The sequence below is a fragment of the Myodes glareolus genome, chromosome 4 (assembly GCF_982192425.1).
Source record: "Myodes glareolus chromosome 4, mMyoGla1.1, whole genome shotgun sequence".
Classification (NCBI taxonomy): domain Eukaryota; kingdom Metazoa; phylum Chordata; class Mammalia; order Rodentia; family Cricetidae; genus Myodes; species Myodes glareolus.
In genome coordinates, this window is record NC_142029.1 from 16,418,033 (window position 1) to 16,439,671 (window position 21,639).

General features: G+C 41.1%; 1 protein-coding gene across 5 annotated transcripts in view; it reads left to right on the forward strand.

The window, feature by feature from the left end:
* The first annotated feature begins 3,915 nt into the window (after positions 1–3,915).
* The window catches only part of Edc3 (enhancer of mRNA decapping 3), a 49,505-nt gene continuing 31,781 nt past the window's right edge, over positions 3,916–21,639 (forward strand). The window contains exons 1-4 of one of the 5 annotated variants that reach the window (XM_048423342.3): positions 3,941–4,083; positions 4,318–4,365; positions 8,272–8,453; positions 13,633–13,952. In XM_048423342.3, coding sequence (XP_048279299.2) covers positions 8,290–8,453; positions 13,633–13,952 — 484 coding nt within the window. In that variant the 5' untranslated portion in view covers positions 3,941–4,083; positions 4,318–4,365; positions 8,272–8,289. Of the gene's footprint in view, positions 4,084–4,317; positions 4,366–8,271; positions 8,454–13,632; positions 13,953–21,639 lie in introns of those variants that run through there. The other 4 variants (XM_085689117.2, XM_048423343.3, XM_048423341.3 and 1 more) reach the window with 4 other exon arrangements.

Here is a 21,639-nt window from a genome sequence, read left to right on the forward strand (position 1 = left end):
TCAAAGTCAGAGGAAACAATGATGTCCAGTTATCATTCTTACAGCTTTCTTTTAAAAACAAACAAACAACAACAACAACAACAACAAAAAACCTTTGGAGTTGGAATTGTAGCTCAATTGGATAGTAGTCTAGCATGCCCAAAGTCAAGAGTTTCTGTAGTAGTACACACCTGTAATTCTAGTAAGCAGGGGCTAAAGACAGGATGGTCAGAAGGTAAGCATCACTCTCAGCTATACAAAGTTTGCAGCCAGCCCAGAATACATGAGATCCTACTTCGAAACAAGCAAATTTGTATTATATGCTGTAATATAGAGGTGCCTATAAACTATCCAGAATAGGCAAATTAATATAGCCAGAAATTAGGCTAGTGATTATCAGGGAACACAGGGCAAAGGGAACTGGGAGGTGCAGGGTCTCTTCTAAAGATAGGAGTGATGATTGTATAACGTTGTGAATATTGTAAAAACAAAGCAGCAGCAAGCCAAGGAGGTCTAGAGATATGGCTCAACAGTTAAGAATTCTTGTTGCTCCTCCAAAGCACCCAAGTACCATACCCAACACCCTTGTAGGGCAGCTCACAATTGCCTGTAACTCTAACACCAGGGGAAACTCCCTCCCAACGTGTACATATACCCGCCCAATAGCCACATACCTACAAAAAGTAAACCTTCATAAAACAACAACAACAACAACAACGGATTATGCATGTTAAAATGGTAGGAAAAAATAGCATTCTAAAACTAAGGACTCTGGACAGCATACGTAAAACAATTTATGAAGCACACACCTTTAATTCCAGCACTTGGGAGGCTGAGACAGGGGATATCTAAGTTTGAGGCCAGCCTGGTCTATTGAGTGAGTTTCAGTTCAGCCGGCACTAAACAGTGAAAACCTGTATTGAAAAACCAACCAATTAATCAACAAACAAACAAACAAACAAACAAAAAAGTCGAAAACAACTCATGTAACTGTTCGCAGATATTGCCTTGGAGATGGTGATATTATTATTGCTCTCTTGAGATTATAGTATGATGAGGGATAAACAAATGAGTAATTGGTAATGGTATTCAAATTTATCATCCCCTTTATCTTAAGGAGCTAGGAGCTTAGAGTATAGTAAAAAGAAGAGACTGTTGTTACACAGAGGTGTTCAGTTTAACCAATATGATACATCTCTCTCTGCTTCTTTATTAACTTCCTAGATCTGTTTGTTTGTTTTCAGATACAGGGTCTCAATTTGTGGTCCAGACTGGCGCTAGCTCTTGATCTTCAAGTCTCACCCTCCTGAGCTGGGATGTGCAAACATGTACCATCCATCATGCCTGGCCAACATCCTAGATCTTAGAGGCCAGCTCACAGAAATGAGCATCGAACTTCCTAATACCCAGATTGTGATCCAGGGCTTCGAGGGAAAACAACTGCCCACAAATCTGGGACAGAAGGTGTAGTGAAAAAGGCAGTCCTGGAACACTGGGTCATGCCAGAAAGTAGAGCTGCTACAAAGATTCCCGGAGTGGATTGAATCACTCTGGAGCCCGTTTGAGCAGGTTTCAACTTCTTAAGATAGGACAGTTTGAGTATTCATAATATTTTCTACTGGGTATGGTGACACATGCCTTTATTCTCAAAACTCAGGCAGGAGGATTGCTTTGGGCTTCATAGCAAGACACTGACACAAAAATTTTTTCCCATAAATTAAAATCCTTCCAGTGTGTTTGAATCTATGAGCTCATAAAAATTTAATTTTTGAAGATTTATTTTATGTATACTGGATATTTCGCCTGCATGTATGTATGTATGTGCACTGTGGTAGTTTGAAAGAAAATGACGCCCAAAGAGAATAATGGCACTATTCTTGGTCGTCAACTTGACTATATCTAGAATGAACTATAATCCAAACCTGGAGGGCACACCAGTGATTTGGATCTTGAGCTAAGAAGACAACAGGCCTTTGATCTTGGATCTTGAGATTGGGTGGCACACTCCTTTAATCCAGATCTTGAGGCTGGAAGGCACACCTGTAACCTGGGCCACACCTTCTGCTGGAAACCTATATAAGGAAAAGGGAAGAAAGAAGGATTTATTCTTTGCCTGCTTGCTCTCGCCTTGTTAGCGCATCCATTCCTTCACTGGCATAGGAGCTACTTCTTTGGGGATTCCAGCATACACAGAAGACCAGCTGAGACACCCAGTCTGGTGGGACTGAACAGCTACTGGATTCTTGGACTTCCCTTCACAGCTAGTCAGTATTGGACTGCAGCCTGTAAGTCATTCCAATAAATTACCATAGGTAGGTAGATAGATAGATAGATAGATAGATAGATAGATAGATAGATAGATAGATAGATAGATAGACATTTATTCCATAAGTTCTGTGACTCTAGAGAACCCTCACTAATGCAGGAGGTGTGACCTTGGAGTATGTATGGCCTTGTTGGAGGAAGTGTGTCACTGTGCGGTTGGGTTTTGAGATTTGGTGTGTTCAAGCTACTCCCGGTGTCACAGACCACTTCCTGTTGCTTGTGGATCAAAGATGTAGAATTCTCAGCTCCTTATCCAGCACCATGTCTGTCTGCCTGTTGTTATGTCCCACCATAAGGATAATGAATTGAACCTCTGAACTGTCAGTCAGCTCCATTAAACATTTTCCTTTATAAGAATTGTTGTGGCTGTGGTGTCCCTTCACAGGAATTGAAACTGTAAGACATGCACCATGAGTTTTATTGGTTCTCTCAGATGTCAGAAGAGGGTGTTAGATCTCCTGGAACTGGAGTTATGGATGGCTGTGGAAGAGTTACACGTGCTTTTAACTTCTGAGCAGTCTCTCCAGCCCAAAAATTCTCTCTCCAATTGCTGCAATGAAACACCATGACCAAAAATCAACTTGGGGAGGAAAGGGTTTATTTTGCTTATACTTTCACATCACTATTCATTATTGAAGAATGTCAGGACAGAAGCTCAAACAGGGCGGTGTAGTGATATTTTGTTTATTTCTTAACAAATAAAGCTTGCCTGAAGCTTAGAGTGCAGAGCTAAATCACTAGAGGCCGTGGAATGGTGGCACACACCTTTAATCCCAGGACTCTGGAGACTGAGTCAGAGGGATCTCTGTTAGTTCAAGGCCACACTGGGGCTGTACAGGATTGAATCTGTCTAAAAGAGAAACAACTCACACAAAGGTGCTCCCAGCACTTGGAATTCCATGCCTTTAATCCCAACACTAGAGAGATGGGAACAGGAGTGATATGGCTGAGCGGAGAGAGAAATATAAGGCAGGAAGAGATTGGAACTCATTGAAGTCTGAGGTTTGGTGGAGACAGTTATAGTCTGAGGATCACCCCTGAAGTTAGAGGGCGAGGTCTAAGGGTAGGATCGCCCCTTTGGTCTGAGCATTGGTAAATGTATAAGGTCTCTCTAGTGGCTGCCCAAACTGCTTCTCTGACTCTTCAGTTTTCATCCCCTAATATCTAACTTTGGGTTTTTGTTCATTAAGACAATTAGAATTCGTGCTACAGGGCAGTATCCTGGAGGATCCTGGAGCTGATGTAAATGCCATGCGAAGGTGCGCATCTTACTGGCTTGCTCTCATGGCTTGCTCAACCTGCCGTCTTATAGAACCAGCCCAGGGATGGCACCACCCATAATTGGCTAGGCCCTCACCCATCAATCACTAATTAAGAAAAATGCTTTATAGGTCTGTGTATAGCCGGATCTTATTCTTATGAAGACATTTTCTCAATTGTGGTTCCCTCCTTTCAGATAGCTCTAGCTTGTGTCAAGTTGGCAAACTAACCAGCATATTTCCACACTTTCTTTTCTTGTTCGAGGGCTAGCTCCCTTCTCAACTTGCATCCTTTCAAATTTCGTGGGAGTCCCACCCCCTGGGCTCCTAGCGCCAGCCTATTACGCTTCAACGGAAGTGACATCACGCCAGGTCGGCGAGGCGCGGGGGCGTTTCCGGCTGCAGTGTTGGCGGCTGCTTCTGTGACTGGGAAGGTGGGCGAGAAGCCCCTTTGGTGTTTTGGCGTCGTGGGATCCGCTTGGTGTGGTGTGCGGCGCAGGCTGGGGTAGACGGTGGGGAGGTGAGCGCGGGGGAGGCCGGGTGTTCGCGGTGCTCGCTGGTTGGCGCTTCCGGGGTGGTCAACTTAGTTTGCTTTTTAGGCTGTGGGCTTCCAGGCCATGAAGACCTTTACATTGTGTGTGTGTGTCGCGGGCAAGTGTTGGGGTGTGTTGGAGAAATAGTCCTCATCGGCTTCGTTAGTTGGTTTTTCAGTCTCCCAAGTGCAGAGCTAAGAGGAGCGTCAATCTTTCCACAGTACAAGCGATTCTTCCTGAGCTGTTAGTATCGCATCTGGAATCGTGAGGTGTGTGTAACCCAGTTTTTTGTTTTTGTTTTATGTATTGGGCACAGAATTCCTAGTTGTTGATTTCTCTGAAGTAAAAGTGGTTGCAAAGAACGGCCCGTTTTGGAGACACTCTACTATGTAACTCTGGGTGGTCTAGAACTCTGTATGCAGACCAGACTGGCCTGGAACTCGCAGAGGCTCTCTTGCCTCTGCCTCCTGAGTGCTGGGTTGACTTGTTAATTACCAAGGATTCTTGATTTTGGCGTTACCTAGACAGTCTCCCGTTTGGGTCCAATTGCTTTAGCCTCTGGAGTACTGTGATTATAGGTGTACACTGAGGAAGTGTGTTCCTGACTCTACCTGACAGTTTCTGATAACGTCAAATACAACCGTGGCTCTGATTTTCTGTGTAGTATGAATAAGAACACAAGTAAAAAGTTAGGTATTTAAGCTGGAACTCAGAACTGAAAATAATCTAGCTGTTCATTTTAGTAGTCTGGCTTAAATAATTGCGGTGTCCCTGACTAATACAGCCCAGACAGTGTGGTCAACGTTTGCTCCATGGAGCAGGTGAGTTTCACAGATGTACTGGTGATGAATGGCAGCCAGTCCCACGTCAACTTCTGTGATGTTTGAAAACAGCGTAGACTGATCTTTCATGGTGTCAGAATAGCTGCGCCTTTGTAGAGACACAGTGGAGCCCCCTGCGATGTTTATCATGGCTCAGTGGGATGGCCAGATGTCATGATGCGTACCCGTAATCACAGTACCCAGGAAGCTGAGACTGGGGGATCTTGAGTTTGAGCCTCCTCTGGCTACATAGTGAGGCCCTGTCTTTGTTTCTTTGTTTTGGGTTTTTTGTTTTATTTGGTTTATAACTAGATGGAAAAGTAGAAAATAAGAGGTCTCAAGATTTATCCTGTGCTAGGGATGTAACTCGGTGACAGAGCTTGTCTAGCAATAAGCCCAGGCTCTGGGCTTAATCTCCAGCAAAACACACACTACGGGTTAAAAAAAAAATAACCCGTAGTTATTTTTTAGTGTATAGTGCTTGGGAGACAGAGACAGGTAGATCGCTGAGTTTGAGGCCAGCCTGGTCAACAGAATTAGTTCCAAAACAGCCCGGGCCACATAGAGAAACTCTGTGCTGCCGACACCTCCCCACCCCCAACCCCGAATCCTTTGCAGCTCCTATGGATCTTGCTTCAACTGTAGCTTTTTGACACGGAGGCCTTAGACTTGTAATGATGGAACACACTTCCACAGAGTCGTCGCCAGATGACAAGTCCAGTGGGGACATTGGTTACACTGTTTACACTGTTTGATGTATATTTAGTGCCTGCGTAAATGAAAAAGTTATGTTTTTGATAGTATTGGAGTGTAGATCCAGAATTTCATGTACACATTCATTTAAAGCATTCCCCTACTGAGCCACGTGCCCAGCCCTAGGAATTTTAGTTGGTTTATGTTGCTTCTTTTGAGACCTGGCTGCTCTGTGTAACCCTGGAGGGCCTGGAACTCGCTCTCTGAATCAGGCTGGAATCAGACCACAGACTCAGCAGCAGTCTTCCTGCTTCTTCCTTAAGTGCTGGCATTATAGACATGTACCACCACGGCCACGTGGAGTTTTTTCTTTATATAATAAAGCTGTTTGATGAGTTTTCAATATACTATCAATATATTTTATGGGAGATTTTCCAATAAAAATGGACAGTTGCACACTAATACAGAACCAGATTTAAAAAAAAACCTGCCCTTATCACTAAAAGCCACATTTTCAAAATGTCAGCCTTTTGATTCAGTAGTTAGCACAGTATAAATTTGAATGTAAAAGATCAGAGCATTAAAGACACATGTTGACTGGAGAAGCAAAAGAAACTGTTGTTCATTTGTTTAAATTCTAGTTGGTGTTGGTGTTGTTTTTCTTATGACAGCTTTTTTTTTAAATATTTTTATGGTTTATTTAACTTTATGTACATTGGTGTGAAGGTGTCAGATCCCCCAGAACTGGATTTTCAGACAGTTGTGAGCTGCCATGTGGGTGCTGGGAATTGAACCCGGGTCCTCTGGAAGAGCAGTTAGTGCTCTAAACCGCTGAGCCATCTCTCCAGCCCCTTATGACAGCTTTTTATAGTGCATCTATCTAATACCTAAAGCAGGTGCCAAAATAGGATTATGATGGAGTATAAGTGATAGGCAAGAAAATTTATGCTGCTCTGACATAAAATAGGCAAAATCTGATCAGGAATAGAAAATAAGCCTAGAGTAAGTGTCTTTTCTATGTAGTAATTTATTTAATTAAAAATTTATTTTATTTTTATGTGTGTGAGTGTTTAACCGAATGTATTTCTGTGCATCATGTGTATGCAGTGCTTGAGGAGACCAGTAGAGGGCATCAGGTCCTCTGAACCACAGTATATATGCTGGAAATTGAACTGGGATCCTCTGGAAGAGCAGCCAGTGTTTTCAACTGCTGAGCCTTCTCTCCAGCCTTTTTTGTTCAACTTTTTAATTTTTTAAGAGTTTTGATGATGCTAAAAATTAAACCCAGAACTTTGTGCTTGCTAGGCAAATACTCCTCCACTGCTGGGCTACATCCCCAGCCTTCTCTTTTGAAAGATTCTGGACCGTTATCTGTAATGCGTATACTAAAACAACAACATGGTCTTTGGGTTGCTTTTTTGTTTTTTGTTGTTGTGTTGATTTTTTATTAATATTTATTTATTTATTATGTATACAATATTCTGTCTGTATATATGCCTGCAGGCCAGAAGAGGGCACCAGACCTCATTACAGACGGTTGTGAGCCACCATGTGGTTGCCGGGAATTGAACTCAGGACCTTTGGAAGAGCAGGCAATGCTCTTAACCACTGAGCCATCTCTCCTGCCCCTTTGTGTTGATTTTTTAAGGCAGGGTTTCTCTGTGTAGCTCTGACTGTCCTGGAACCCAACTTTGTAGAGTACGCTGGCCTTGAACTCAGATTGCCCCTGGCTCTACATCTAGAATGCTGATATTAGAGGCCTGTGCCACCACTGTCAGGTGTCTACATGGTCTTTGTATACATATGTTAATATTGTTTATTAATCTGCATGTCCCTACTGAAAAAGGTTTTTTGGTTTTGGTTTTTGAGGCAGTATCTTACTGTGTAGTCCTGGCTGACCTAGAACTCTGTGTAGACCAGGCTGGGCTAAACCTGTCTCTGCCTCCCCTCCATACCTCCAGCACTAGGACTAAGGTCATTTCACTTTTAATCCCAGCACTAGGGAGGTGGAGACAGGTATGACTGGGAGTAGAAAGGAATATAAGGTGGAGGAAACAGGAGCTCAGGATTCAGTCTGAAGTTTCATAGAGACAGCATTCAGTCTGAGGATTCATAGGGACAGGATCGCCTCTTTGATCTGAGGATTCCGTAGCTTCTGGCTGCTCTGCTTCTCTGATCTCTCAGCATTAACCCCTATATTTGACTCCAGGTTTTTATTATTAAGACCAATTAGAATTTGTGCAACAGTGAGACCCTGCCTCAAAACAGTAAAATAAAAATAATATAGAGTGTGTGCATTTACGCCTCACTTCTTTTTTTTTAAAAGATTTATTTATTTCTTTATTAAGTGTACAGTGGTCTGCCTACATATGTCCCTGCAGGCCAGAAGAGGGCAGCATATTTCATTACAGATGGTTGTGAGCCCCATGTGGTTGCTGGGAATTGAACTCAGGACCTTTGGAAGTACAGCCAGTGCTCTTAACCTCTGAGCCATCTCTCGCCCCTACACCTCACTTCTTATCGAAGTTGTTTTATTTATTTATTTTATGCTTTATCACCTTAAGCAGAGCATTATCAGTTAGCACTAAGTGCAGAACCTGACATACTTGCGGAGTTGAAGTCTTTCTTCAAGGTGCACTGAATGCTTCCTTCTCTTCACAGTGACCCCACATCGGGAACATGGCTATGGATTGGCTAGGCAGTATTGTATCCATCAACTGTGGAGACAGCTTGGGTGTCTATCAAGGAAGAGTGTCAGCAGTGGATCAGGTCAGCCAGACCATTTCTCTTACTCGGCCCTTCCACAATGGAGTAAAGTGTCTTGTACCAGAAGTCACCTTTCGGTAAGTGTGCTGCTTAACGCCCATAAGAACCCAGCCTGGTGGTCTGTGGTGCTGGAATCGGGGTCTGATTGACAGTGTTTTCTCTGCTGGGCTCTGTTTTGCCTTGAGTCTTGTCAGGAAGGAGAGTTCATAGTTTTACAAGCCTTAGAGTACTATCGCTATTCTCAGTGGAGACTTTACATTATAATATAGTTTCGAGCTAATGATTCAGTGTTCATGAAGCCTGTTTCTAACCTCTGTTAGACGTGGAATTTTATTTAAATTCAGCATCACTCTTCAAAAATTTTTTCAATATTATATGTGCTTTTCTACATCAAAGGTCTCATCAGTTTTTTTCCCCCTTAGCATAAATGTATTTGTCTTTGGAGATGTGTGTGATTTATCCCCAGAAGCACATGGTAGTTAATAACTAAAGTTCTTAGTTATGGAGAGTTCTTTTCTTAATATTTGCCAATAGAGCTCATTCACTTGTATCTTCATGTTCTCATCTTCATCACTTTGAGAGTCAGCCTCCTATATTTATAATCCCAAAATGAGGCTGTCAGGTGTGAGTGCCCTTATTTTCCTGAACAATTCCTTCATATTTGAGTACCTGTATTTTTCTTTTTTCTTTTAATTTTTTAGATTATTTTTAATTCTTGGGGTACATGTGTGTCTTGGGGTATGTACCGTTGAATTACTTGCATAGCCAAAAGAGGATCGGATGCCTTGGAGCTAGAGTTATAGGCCATGTGGCTGCTGAGAACTGAACTTGACTCCTCAGTAAGAGCAGCAAGTGAGCAAGGCGGTGGTGGCACGTGCCTTTTATCCCAGCACTCAGGAGGCAGAGGCAGGTGAATCCTCCTGAGTTCGAGGCCAGCCTGGTCTACAAGAGCAAGTTCCAGGACAGCCAGAGATGCACAAAGAAACCCTGTCTTGAAAAAATAAAAACAAAACAAAAAAATAGCAAGTGCTCTTTTGGTTTTTTGTTTTGTAAGACAGTATTTCTCTGTGTAGCCCTGGATGTCCTGGATCTATAGACCAGACTGGCTTTGAGCTCACAGATCTGTCTGCCTTTGCCTCACTGAGTGCTGGGGTTAAAGGTGTGTGCCACCACTGCCAGGCACAGTAAGTGCTCTTACCTGCTGGTATCACTCTAGCCCTAGCTATACCGCCTGCTCTTAACTGCTTATCTTTGTGGTCTCTGGAAGTAGCACTTGTGTTTGGGCTGGCCCCTTCATTTGTGCTTGAGATGCACTCTGCCTCCTTCAAGACCTTATTTCATCCCCTCTGTGTCTTCAGCATGAACCTTTGTTGTACTGTCTCTTGGTATTCTACCGGTTGACCTCCCTCATGTGAAGCACCCCTCCCGCCATTTCCCACTAGCTAAAGACAGACAGTGCCCTATCCTTCTCTTCCCTTTATAGCCATACTCTAGATGAAAATAATTTGCCTTTACTCAGTTTTGCAGCTTTATTTTTCAGTCCCTTGTTTGTGTTTTTCTATCATCGTTCTGGATTATCTCTTGCCAAGCCTACAGATGATGTAATGTCAAATTCAGAAGCCCCCTTCTCTTGGTTTCTTCAGCTTGCCTTTAAGATTTTTTTAATCTTAAAGATTCAAAAGATTGGTTTATTCTGGATTCTGTATTTTTTCCCCTCTCTATCAGATCAGAGCTTCTAATTTTTTTCCACTTAAACATTCTTTTTTTCTCAGACTCTTTGAGACAGAGTCTCACTATGCAACCCAGGCTGGCCTGGAACTCACAGAGTTCTGGTGGCCTCCACCTCCCCAGCACTGGGATTTAAAGAATGAGCCGCCATGTCTGGTTCTTAGATATTTTCAAGTAACTGTAGCATATAGGCATAGAAAGGTATACAAATAAAACATCTACTGCTTTTCAGTCATAAAGATATTTATTTTAAAATAATTCTTTGGTGTTTTTATAATTTTACCACTTGGTAAATATGAAGTGTATTTGGATACTAATGAAGTAGGTATGTGTATTTGTTTTACATAGAGAATTAAAGCTTGGATAAATATTTGATGCTGTAGTACACAAAATACTTTGATTTTTTTTCACTTTAACTGATAATACTGATCTTATAGTTGTCAGTGCTGGGAATGTTGATTCACAAATGTAGCATAAAATGGAAATGTATTTAGGGACATTTGAGAAATTATGAAAATTCTGTCCTAAGCCAAAATTCATTTTAACTTTTTTTAAAAATATATATGTGCCAGGTGGTGGTGGCACATTCCTTTAATCCCAGCACTTGGAAAGCAGAGGCAGGTGGATCTCTGTGAGTTCAAGGCCAGCCTGTTCTATAAAGTAAGTTCCAGGAGAGCCAGGATTGTTACATAGAGAAACCCTGTTTTGAAAAACGAAAGAAAAAGAAAAAAAGAAAATTTTATGTATGTAACTGACAGTGGTAGAGCATGCCCGTAATCCCAGTGTTGGGGAGGCAGAGACAGGCAAATCTTTTGAGTTTAAGACCAGCCTGGTCTACAGAACAAGTTCCAGGACAGCCAGAACTACACAGAGAAACCCTGTCTCAAAAAACAAAACAAAATATTAATTATTTTAATGTATATATGTGTGTACCCAAGTGTATGTGTGTGCACTGTATGCATGTAGTAGGTCAGAAGAGACATTGGATTCCCAGAAACTGGAGTTACAGATGTTTGTGAGCTGCCATATGGGTGCTAGGAATAGAACCCAGGTCCTCTGCAGGAGCTAAAGGTGCTCTCAACTACTGAGCCATTTCTCCAAGTGTGTGTGTGTGTGTTGAGACAGGGTTTCTCTGTGTAGCACTGGCTGTTCTGGAACTTGCTCCATAGATCAGGCTGTCCAGGAACTCAGAGATCTGCCTGCCTGTGCTTCCCAAGTGCTGGGATTAAAGGTGTGCACTGTTTTCCGTTTTTAGATAAAACTTAAGTTACTTAAGTTAGTAACTCAAGCAGCAGACTTGTAACACTATACACTTTGGAGATTAGCTAATCTAATCTCCAAATTTGATATTTACATATTTAGAAAAGATAGTAGAAAAATAATGAAAGACTTTGTTTTCATAATAAGACTGCTATGTTTCTATGAGGTCAACAATCTTTGTAGAGTAGAAACCCTACACTGTATAATGTGTAGTAGTCTCAGATATGAGCTGCGGTGTTTGAGGCAGTGGTAGTGGGTTGGAGGGCACGACGGCACACACAGTACAGAGTATGCAGAAGCACACTGATCTGTTATATATTTGATTTAGTTCTTTTCTGGTCATGGCATGTTCAGAAGTCTCTTACTATTGCCAAGTTTTCCCAAACCCCAAGTTCACCTGTGTGAGCCTGTGTGGAGCCACAGCCCACAGAATTAGCTGGGTTCATGTATTCTTTTATGTATTTTAGTAAGAACTCAGATCTTGTCCTTTGAACTCATTGTCTGAGTTGTAGATACTTTGTGGCCTGGTCCTTCCCAATTGAACATTCTCTAGTATGTCCTCAATGGAAGACTTACAAGCTGAACAGCTGCTTATTTGCAGTTTTCTTCTTCCAGAGGTCCACTGTTGGCACCTTTCATCAAAGTTAGAAATTAAAGGATTGGACTGGTGAAATGGCTCAGCAAGCAAAGTTCTCACCAACAAGCCCGACAGCCTGAGTTCAGTTCCCAGAACCACCTCCTTCAAAGATGTGTTCTGACTTCCATGTGCACACTGCGAGACCCTGCCCCCGTCTCTGCCCTTCCCCATGTGATGAATAAGTGCATGTAAAGAATAATTTAGAGTCTATTCATTTGAGTGTCTGGCTGCCTTATATATTGTATCCACATGTGCCTGGTGCCCAGGGAGGCCAGAAGAGGGCATTGAATCCCATGGAGCTGGAGTTATAGTGTGAGTCCTCTAGAAGAATAGTCGGTCTCTCTAACCTTGAATCATCTCTCCAGCCCAAGGGAAAAACTTTTTGTTTTGTTTTTTGTTTTCTTTTGAGAAAAGGGTCTCAAGTGTAGACTTGGCTGACCTTTAACTATGTAGGCCAGGCTGGCCTCAGACTCACAGAGATCTGTTAGCATGTTCCACATGTCCAGGCTCAAAAAAGAAAAAAGAAAATTTAAGAATCATAATAAATCTTTTCCCCAAATATGAACTTGAGAGGTTCCTTTTATTAGAGTTTGACAGAAAACTCTTATCTTAGTAGCTACTTAGTGGGGGAAAAGCCACACTATTTGAGTTGCCACCATGGATATCCTCCACATGGTAGCAGACAGCCATATGACAGGAGAGGACTTTAGGAAAAGAGTAAGGATTCTTTCTGACTCTTTGAAACAAGGTCTTTGTAGTCCTGACTATCTTTTAACTCTATGTAATTCACACTAACCTTAAAATTGAGCTCCTGCCTCCGCCTTCCAGATGGAGGGTTCTAGGCAGGAGCCTGGGTGCCCTGCTGGTTTCTCCCTCCCTGTTGCCATGGGGAAAGCCCACTGTGCTCATGATCTGGGCCCTGGTTATCACTTTATTTTCCTGAAGGCCCCCTGTCGGCGTTCTTCCCTTATGTGATACCATAGGCAACACTAGCAGTTCTTCCTCTGAATGACGTCACATTTTCGTTGTCTCTGATCCTCTGGCTGAGATGCCTTTCTCCTTACTATTCTCTGTTTGATTCGTTTTTACCTCCTCCCATCATGTACACGCTGGCATAGCTTAAAGAGTCCATATACAGTGTGAATTCGGGTATTTTGTTTCTGGGCTCTCTGGTGCCCTGTGTTTATGTCTGTGCTAGTGTTTGACACTTGATTGTTTACATGTGTCTTTTCAAGTACTCAGACTGAGTTGTTTATGAGTATATACTGTGTCACTGCATGTCCTGCTCGTAGCCCAGGGTTTACCACATAGTAAAGATATTATATATGCTCATTGAATGAGCAAGTGGGTGAAATAATTTTGAAAAGCCACTAACACTCTGAAAATCTGAGATGGCTGTAGAGTTTTGTTATTAACAGCTTCTCTCTCTAAAGGCCAGTAGAGTGTGAGTTGAGAATTGGTGGCTGAGCACTGTCTTTAAATGTTCTGCTACTTTCTTAGTTTTTATGTCCATTAGCTCCCTGAAGTACAGCTTTGCAGAGGGGTAACTGATTTCCGTTAATCCCAGCTTCATCCTTAGCACTTTTCTATTGCTATTATAATTTTGAGACTCGGACTTTTGTGTATTTCAGGGCAGGTGATATTACAGAATTAAAAATTTTGGAGATACCAGGTCCTGGAGACAACCAACAGTTTGGAGACCTTCACCAGACAGAATTAGGCCCTTCTGGTGTTGGGTACCAAGTGGGTATCAGTCAGAATGGTACGGGCAAGGTGGTCAAGAAGCCAACCTCTTCCAGTAGTACCCCTCAGAACATCCCTAAGAGGACAGATGTGAAGAGCCAGGATGTTGCCGTTTCTCCTCAGCAGCAGCAGTGCTCAAAGAGTTATGTGGACAGGCACATGGAGTCCTTGAGTCAGTCTAAAAGCTTCCGTCGTCGGCACAACTCTTGTAAGTACAATCAAATTGCCGTTTTCATAACCTGGTGTTTCCATGTTCTACCTGTTGTTGCTCTTTAAATTAATCCTTTATTTTGTAAAGCGGGGTATTGGCAGAGCTTCACAAAAATATAGTGCACTTCTGTCTGTTTAGGGCTAATCCCTTAAAATACCAAGGAAAAGAAAATGAGTTATTAGAGGTATACCTAAGATTCTTGCTCACATTTCTTCCTTCAGGAAGAGTTGGGGGATCTGTACTGTATTGGTGTTTCAAATCTGGGGAGAGGGTGCTGGAGAGATGGCTCAGTGGTTGAGAGCACTGACTGCTCTTCCAGAGGACCCGGGTTCAGTTCCCAGCACCCACATGGCAGCTCACAACTGTCAGGGAATCTGACACCTTCACACCAATGCACATAAAATTAAGTTAAATAAACCATAAAAAAAAGCTGCGAAAAAAGAAATCTGTGGGGGTAGTTATGATGTCTGAATTGACTCAGGCTGTTCTAGTTAAATCTGTGGGGGGGGCTTTTTGTTATTGTTTTTTTTTTTTTGATTTTTCGAGACAGGGTTTCTCTGTAGCTTTTGGAGCCTGTCCTGGAACTAGGTCTTGTAGACCAGGCTGGCCTCGAACTCACAGAGATCTGCCTGCCTCTGCCTCCCGAGTGCTGGGATTAAAGGAATGTGCCACCACCGCCCGGCTCCAGTTAATTCTTGAGTAAGACTTCTGTTCTCGGAGAGGAGGGACTAGTGTAGGCATCACTGTTACCATCCTTCTGACAGACTGAGTATGTTATTTGTTGAGGTGCTGTGGGTTGAACCCACAGCTGTGTGCATGCCTGACAAACATTCCGTTACCAAGCTCCAGCCCCAGCCCCAGCCCAAATGGACTCTTTCACTTTTATTTTACAGCACATTTATGTGTATGTGTGCAGGGATGTACATGTAGGGCTGGGAGTTGGTTCTCCTTCCATCATGTAGATCTTGGGGATCATAGATGGGTCACTAGAACTTGTAATGTTTTTTAACATGTGTACTTGAATAATGTAATTTTGATACCTAATAGATTTGTTCACATCTTTTATCGTTCCTCAAATACATATGAATGTCTTTTAAAAGTTCCTTCTAGGGAGCCTGGATAGTCAGCTTGATGGTTAAGAGCCTTGTTCCTGTAGAAAACCCTGTTTCAGTTCCCAGCATCCAAATGGTGGTTCGCAACTGTCTGTGACTTCAGTCCTAGGGGATCCGATGCCCTTTTCTGATTTCCAAAGACACTAGGCACACATGTGGTACATGTAGGCAAAACTCTCATGCATAAAGTAATAAAATAAATACAATTTTAAAAATTACTTCTAGATCTGGAAAGATAGCTCAGTAACTAGGAGCACTTTTGCTGTTCTTACAGAGCATCTGAGGTCAATTCTCAGCACCCAAGTCAGGTGGCTCACAACTCCCTGTATGTAGCTGCGGCTCCAAAGACCCTCTCCAGACTTCTTTGGGTACCTGCAAAATACACATACATATAAATAAAAATAAATATTTTTTAAAAATTCTTCTAAATGATAAAACTTCTTGTCTTAGTTAGAGTTACTATTGCTGCAATGAAACACCATGACCAAAGCAACTTGGGTAGGAAAGGGTTTATTTAGCTTATACTTCCACAGCACAGTTTATCATTAAGGAATTCAGGGTAGGAACTTAAGCTGGGCAAGAACCTGGAGGCAGGAGCTGATGCAGAGGCCACAGAGGAGTACTGCTTACTGGTTTGTTCCTCATGGCTTTCTCAGCTTTCACTCCCATAGAATTCAGGACCACCAGTCCAGGGATGATACCACCCATTAAGTCTATCCCCACCCCTGTCAGTCACTAAAGAAAAAGCCCAAGCTTGCCCACATCTTGATCCTATGGAGGCAAATTCTCAGTTGAGGTTCTCTCCTCTCAGATGACTCCAGCCTGTGTCAGATTGACACAAAACTTTCCAGCACATTCTTTTTTTTTTTTTAAGGATTTATTTATTATTTGTACAGTGTTCTGCCTGCAAGCCAGAAGAGGTCACCAGATGGTTGTGAGCCACCATGTGGCTGCCGGAAATTGAACTCAGGACCTCTGGAAGAGCGATTAGTGCTTTTAACCTCTGAGCCATCTCTCCAGCCCTACACTATTCTTACTTTTACTTGCATTTTATTCCTAGAAATAGTGGCAAAATATATTTGGAATTTAATAACATAGAAACTCATAAACTAGAGTCATGTTAAGGCTAAGTAAGACATTACCCCTAAAAGGCAGAATTTAGAATGAGCTGCTTTCTAGAGCCTACATTAAAGAGTTGATTAAAGAAACTTCCAGATGTCACTTTCCTTTTAGTTCCTCGTTTAGTCTCAGTGGCCTTGTAAGGCTTTAGTGTGCTGCTTTAGTTCCAGCTTGTGATGTGACATTTGTGTCAGAACTAACATTTTAAGTTATTGGAATGCTTACTTTGGGCTGAAGAGATGGCTCAGCAGTTAAGAACACTGGCTGCTCTCTAGAGGACCCAGGTTCAATTCCCAGCACCCACATGGGGGCTCACAATAATTGGTGACTGTAGTTCCGGGGATCCAATACCTCATACAGACATACATGCAAACAAAACACCAATGCACATAAAGTAAAAATAAATCTAACAAAGTAAAACAAAGGAAATGCCTACTTTAAGTAGGGGATAAAACAATAAAAAAGGCATTTCTAGACAATTTAAATACCTATAGGCAACTGTTTTAATTGGTGATGGCCTGAAACAGGAGACTGAAATGCATGCAGTAGTACTTCTGTATCCTAAGAAAAAAAAATTTTTTTAAAAGATTTATTTATTGGTTATATACAACATGTTTTCCTGCGCACCAGAAGAGGGCGTCAGATCTCATTACAGATGGTTGTGAGCCACCATGTGGTTGCCGGGAATTGAACTCAGGACCTCTGAAAAAGCAGTCAGTGCTCTTAACCTCTGAGCCATCTCTCCAGCTCCCCTAAGAAAAATTTTAAATGGCTTAGTGACTCTTTCCACTTAGATTTTAACCTTTTTTGAATAAACTACATATTTTATTCAGGTTACCCTTGTATTTACCTAATGTCTTGGATCTTATTCGGTATCCATCTTATTTAGAAGTTACTAATCTTGAACTGACTTTATTTTTATGATTTATTTTATTTTGGGATGTGTGTGTAGACAGGTACCTAAGGAGGTCAGAAAAGGGGGAGGTCAGAAAAGGATATCAGAACCCTTAAAGCTGGAGTTGCAATCAGTTGTGACTGGCAGTGTCTTGTAGAAGAGCACTTACGTTCTTAACCACTGACCATCACTCCAGCCAGACTTTCCTATTTTTGTTCACAGATAGTTTTGATACATACTGGTCAGGTATTTAGTAGAAAGTCCCTCAGCTGATATTTTTCTTACGATTAGATTAGTGATTTGGGTTTTTTTTTGTTGTTGTTGTTGTTGTTGTTGATTTGGTGTGGGGGAGAAAAACACAAAAGATAAAATGCTGTTTTCATTACATTGTGTCAAGGTTGTGTACGATGACCATAATTTGTGACTTTCCATCATCACTTTGGTCACCTGATTAAAATAGCATGTCAGGTTTCTCCTTTGGAAAATAATTCTGTGTAGCCCACATCCAAAGAGTGAACAATTAATGATACTTCTCCTTGACAGTACAATGCTTTCACATATTATTTGGAAAAATCTGCACCAGAGAATCCCCTATCCCATATATTTATTTATGCCTTTTTTTCTTATGAATCAGGGTCTCATTGTGTAGCCGTTACATAAAGGGTACTCATTATGTAAACAAGGCTAGTCTATAACTCACAAAGATCGGCATTTCTCTGCCTCCTGAGTGCTTGCTTATTCAGTCTGTCATTTAGAGTAGTAGAGTTTTGACTATAGGTGTTTATTTTAGTCCTTGACTCATTGATTGTGGATGTGCCTGTGCCTGTGGTGTACCAAATGTATTTGCGCATGTGTGTATGCACACGTTTGTACATCTGTGTGTGCTTGTAGAGGTCAAAGGTTGGCATTGGGTATATCCTTCCATCACTTTCTCATCCTTACCTTATATTTTCAGAGAGTTTCTCACTAAAACTGGAGTTCGCCAATTGACCGTATTGACGGGTCACTGAGCCCCTATGATATAGTGATATTGTATTTGTATTTTAATAAATAAAGCTTGCCTGAAGATAAGAATTTATAGCTAAGCCACTAGAGGCTGGGGAATGGTGGCACACACCTTTAATTCCAGAACTCAGGTGACAGGTGGATGAATCTCTGAGAGTTCAAGGCTACTCTGGGCTACACAAGATCGATCCTGAAGGAAAGGAGATCCAAGTGGTAGTGGCTCACATCTTTAATGCTGGTGCTTGAGAGTCACACACCTTCAATCCCAGCACTAGGTAGGTGGAAACAGGAGCTGTATGGGTGGGTGGAGAAAGGAACATAAAAGAGAGGAATTATAAAAATGTAAAAGAGACAGGAACTCACTGGAGTGTGGAGTCTGAGGCTTCATGGAGACAGAATCTCGCCCTTTTAATCGGATGATTTTGTAGAAGTAAAAGGTCTGTCTAGTGGTTGTCTGCTTTGCTTTTCTGATCTTCAGCTTGAACCCCAGTATCTGGCTCTGGGTTTTTAATATTTGTGCTACATACGACACCCAGTATTTTGGGTATAAATTCACGAAAAAGCCATTTGCCTGTAGCTTTACAGCCATTGGCATAGACCAGACTACATGTGGCTGGAGTCATTGCCCTACCAGCTAGGGTTTTCTTCTCTCCTGGCAGAGAACCCCTTCTTAGGCTGCTGTCAAACTAGGTAATTTCCTTGAAATTCAGTCAGGCTTTTACTATTCTATGCAGCAGCAATAAGCCTCACATCTAGTAAATTGGGAGCATGGGGACCATGGGAGAGGGTTGAAGGGGAGGGGAGAAGAAAGGAGGGGAGCAAAGAAAAATATAGAGCTCAATAAAATCAATTAAATAAAAAATTAAGCCTTACATCTTCAGCAACATTGGCAGCAAATTTGGTAAGACATTGGGAATTCTTAACGGGATGAATTAGTTAAGAGTTTTTTTTCCCACATTAAAGATGGGAAACACCATTATATTGGAGGGATTTGGATCTCTGTGATAATACGCTGGACAGTTTGAAAATGGAACAATTAAACGAGAGGATTACTAATTTACATGGGATTTATGTAATGTAAATTTTAAACATCATAGGCATTATCATTTTGGTTTTATCACTAAAAAGTTGGTTAATCTGAGTCCTAACATACAAGTTTTAGAAAAACTTAATAAAATAGTTCATAGAGATATTCAAATTCAGACAGAGGAATTTAATGGAGAACCAATTTCAGCATTGCATTATAAGAATTGAGAGGAACAGCCTAAGGTTTTCAAGCAGTTAACCTTAATATATCCAGTAACCTTACAGGAACTGACAAATGATCGAGGCTCTGTAAGAACTGAGGACTCCTGTACCAATGTTAGATTTAAGGAGATTCAAGGAAGCAATAGTCTCATGGCATTCATTCACCTTTTGTGAAGTAGATGTTAAACTGATAAGTCAGTTTGTAATAGAATTATCCCTAAAGACTGGATAGATTTGGTTAAAGGTATTTTAGAGCCTGCTTCACAATTACAATGGAGTAATTAAGAGAAGATGCTAAGACTATTGAACAACGGAGTAAAGCTAGCGGTATGGAAATCTTCCCAAGCTCAACTTCTTTTAGAAGGAGACTATGCTACTATAGACAAACAATCTCTATATGATGGCCACATCCTGGCTCAATGCCGTGCAGCAGCAGCTTTGAATGCTTGGGACAGAATTAAAGAAGTAGAAAAGAAGATCGAATCATTTACTAAAATAATACAGGGCCCAAAAGAAACCACCTCGGATTTCTTACAAAGAATAACATCAGCAATAAATAGAATGATACCAAATTCAGATGCTAGACAAATAACTGAATCTCTGGCTTTTGAAAATGCTAATTCTTAATGTAAAGGATAAGGCAAGGTCACCACCTTTGGAGGAATGGATCTGAGATACAATTAATATTTAAATGCATGACCATAGTGATACTTGGATAGGAGAGGTAATTTTCAGAGGTTTGAAGAAAAATCAAAATGTCAGGTGTTTCAATTGTAGCAAACAATGTCACCTTAAAAGGGATTGTAAACAGGGCATTTCTAGGAACAATATTTTTTTTAAACATAATCCATTCAGAACACCCCTCCTGGATTATGCAGAAGTTATGGCAAAGTATTTTGGCAAACTTCTTTTCTTTTTGGTATTTCAAGACAAGATTTCTCCATAGCTTTCGAGCCTGACCTGGAACTTGCTCTGTAAACCAGGCTGGCCTCAAACTCACAGATCTGCCTGCTTCTGCCTCCCGAGTGCTGGGATTAAAGATGTGTGCTACTACCACCCGATTTGGCAAACTTCTATAAGTGAACAAAGACCAAAATTAAAAATACAAATAAATGATATTGTTATTGAAGGTCTGGTAGACACATGTGTGCATATAACAATAATTTTACCAGAATCCTGGCACCAGAAAATTGGCCTCTTCAGGATGTAAATGTTCAATTTTAAGGGATTGGAACTTTATCTCAGGTAAAGCAAAGTGTAAGGTAGGATGGATGTATAGGGCCAGAAGGACAGAGAAGAATATTAAAAGCATATGTGGCTAATATAGCAATGAATTTGTGGGGATGTTATTTGTTACAGCAATGGAATACTCAGATTAACATTCCCCCAATCTTAGAAACAAACCATAAATGAATTTATGTTTCTGGGAAAAATATTACAAGATATTACAAAGAACAGTCACCAACCATTCAGATTGTAAAAAAACAGGGTATAATAGCTGCTGATATGTCAAAGGCACCAACATCCCTGCCTTTAAAATGGTTGACAGACAAACCTGTATGGGTTGTGCAGTGGCCTTTAACAACAGAGAAACTGCAGGCTTTAAAACATCTGGTACAGCAGCAACTAAATGCTCACACATTAAGGAATCAACCAGCCCTTGGGATTCTCCTGTATTTGTTGTTAAAAAGAAATGAGGATAATGGAGAATGCTAACAGATCTAAGAGCTGCTGATAAGGTGATTCAGCCAGTGGGCTCTCTACAGTCTGGATTTTCTTTGCCTTTTTATTACCAAAAGGATGACTTCTTACTAGTTAAATAACTAATTATTATTATTATTAATAATTTATATTATAATTTATATTTTATTATTAATAATTTATATTATAATTTATATTTTAATATTAATAATAGTATTATTATTAATTAAGAAGGTTGTTTCTTCACTATACCTTTATAAGAAAAAAAGAAATTTGCCTTCATGGTGAGAATACTACTACTGCAGGAAGTAACCCAAAGGGTACTTAAAGGAATGAAATATGGCAGATGGATGTATTCCATTTTGTAGAATTTGGAAAACTAAATATGTACAACACACCATTGATACCTATTCAGGTTTTCAATGGGCAACTGCTTTCAGTTCAGAAAAGGTAATCTCACATTTGCTTGAAGTTATGACCATTGTGGATATGCCTGTAGAAATAAAGACTAACAATGTCCTAGCATATGTCTAAAAGAAAATGAAAGAGTTTTTTTGCTTATTATAATAAAAAGCATATTTCAGGAATACCGTACAGGGTGGGC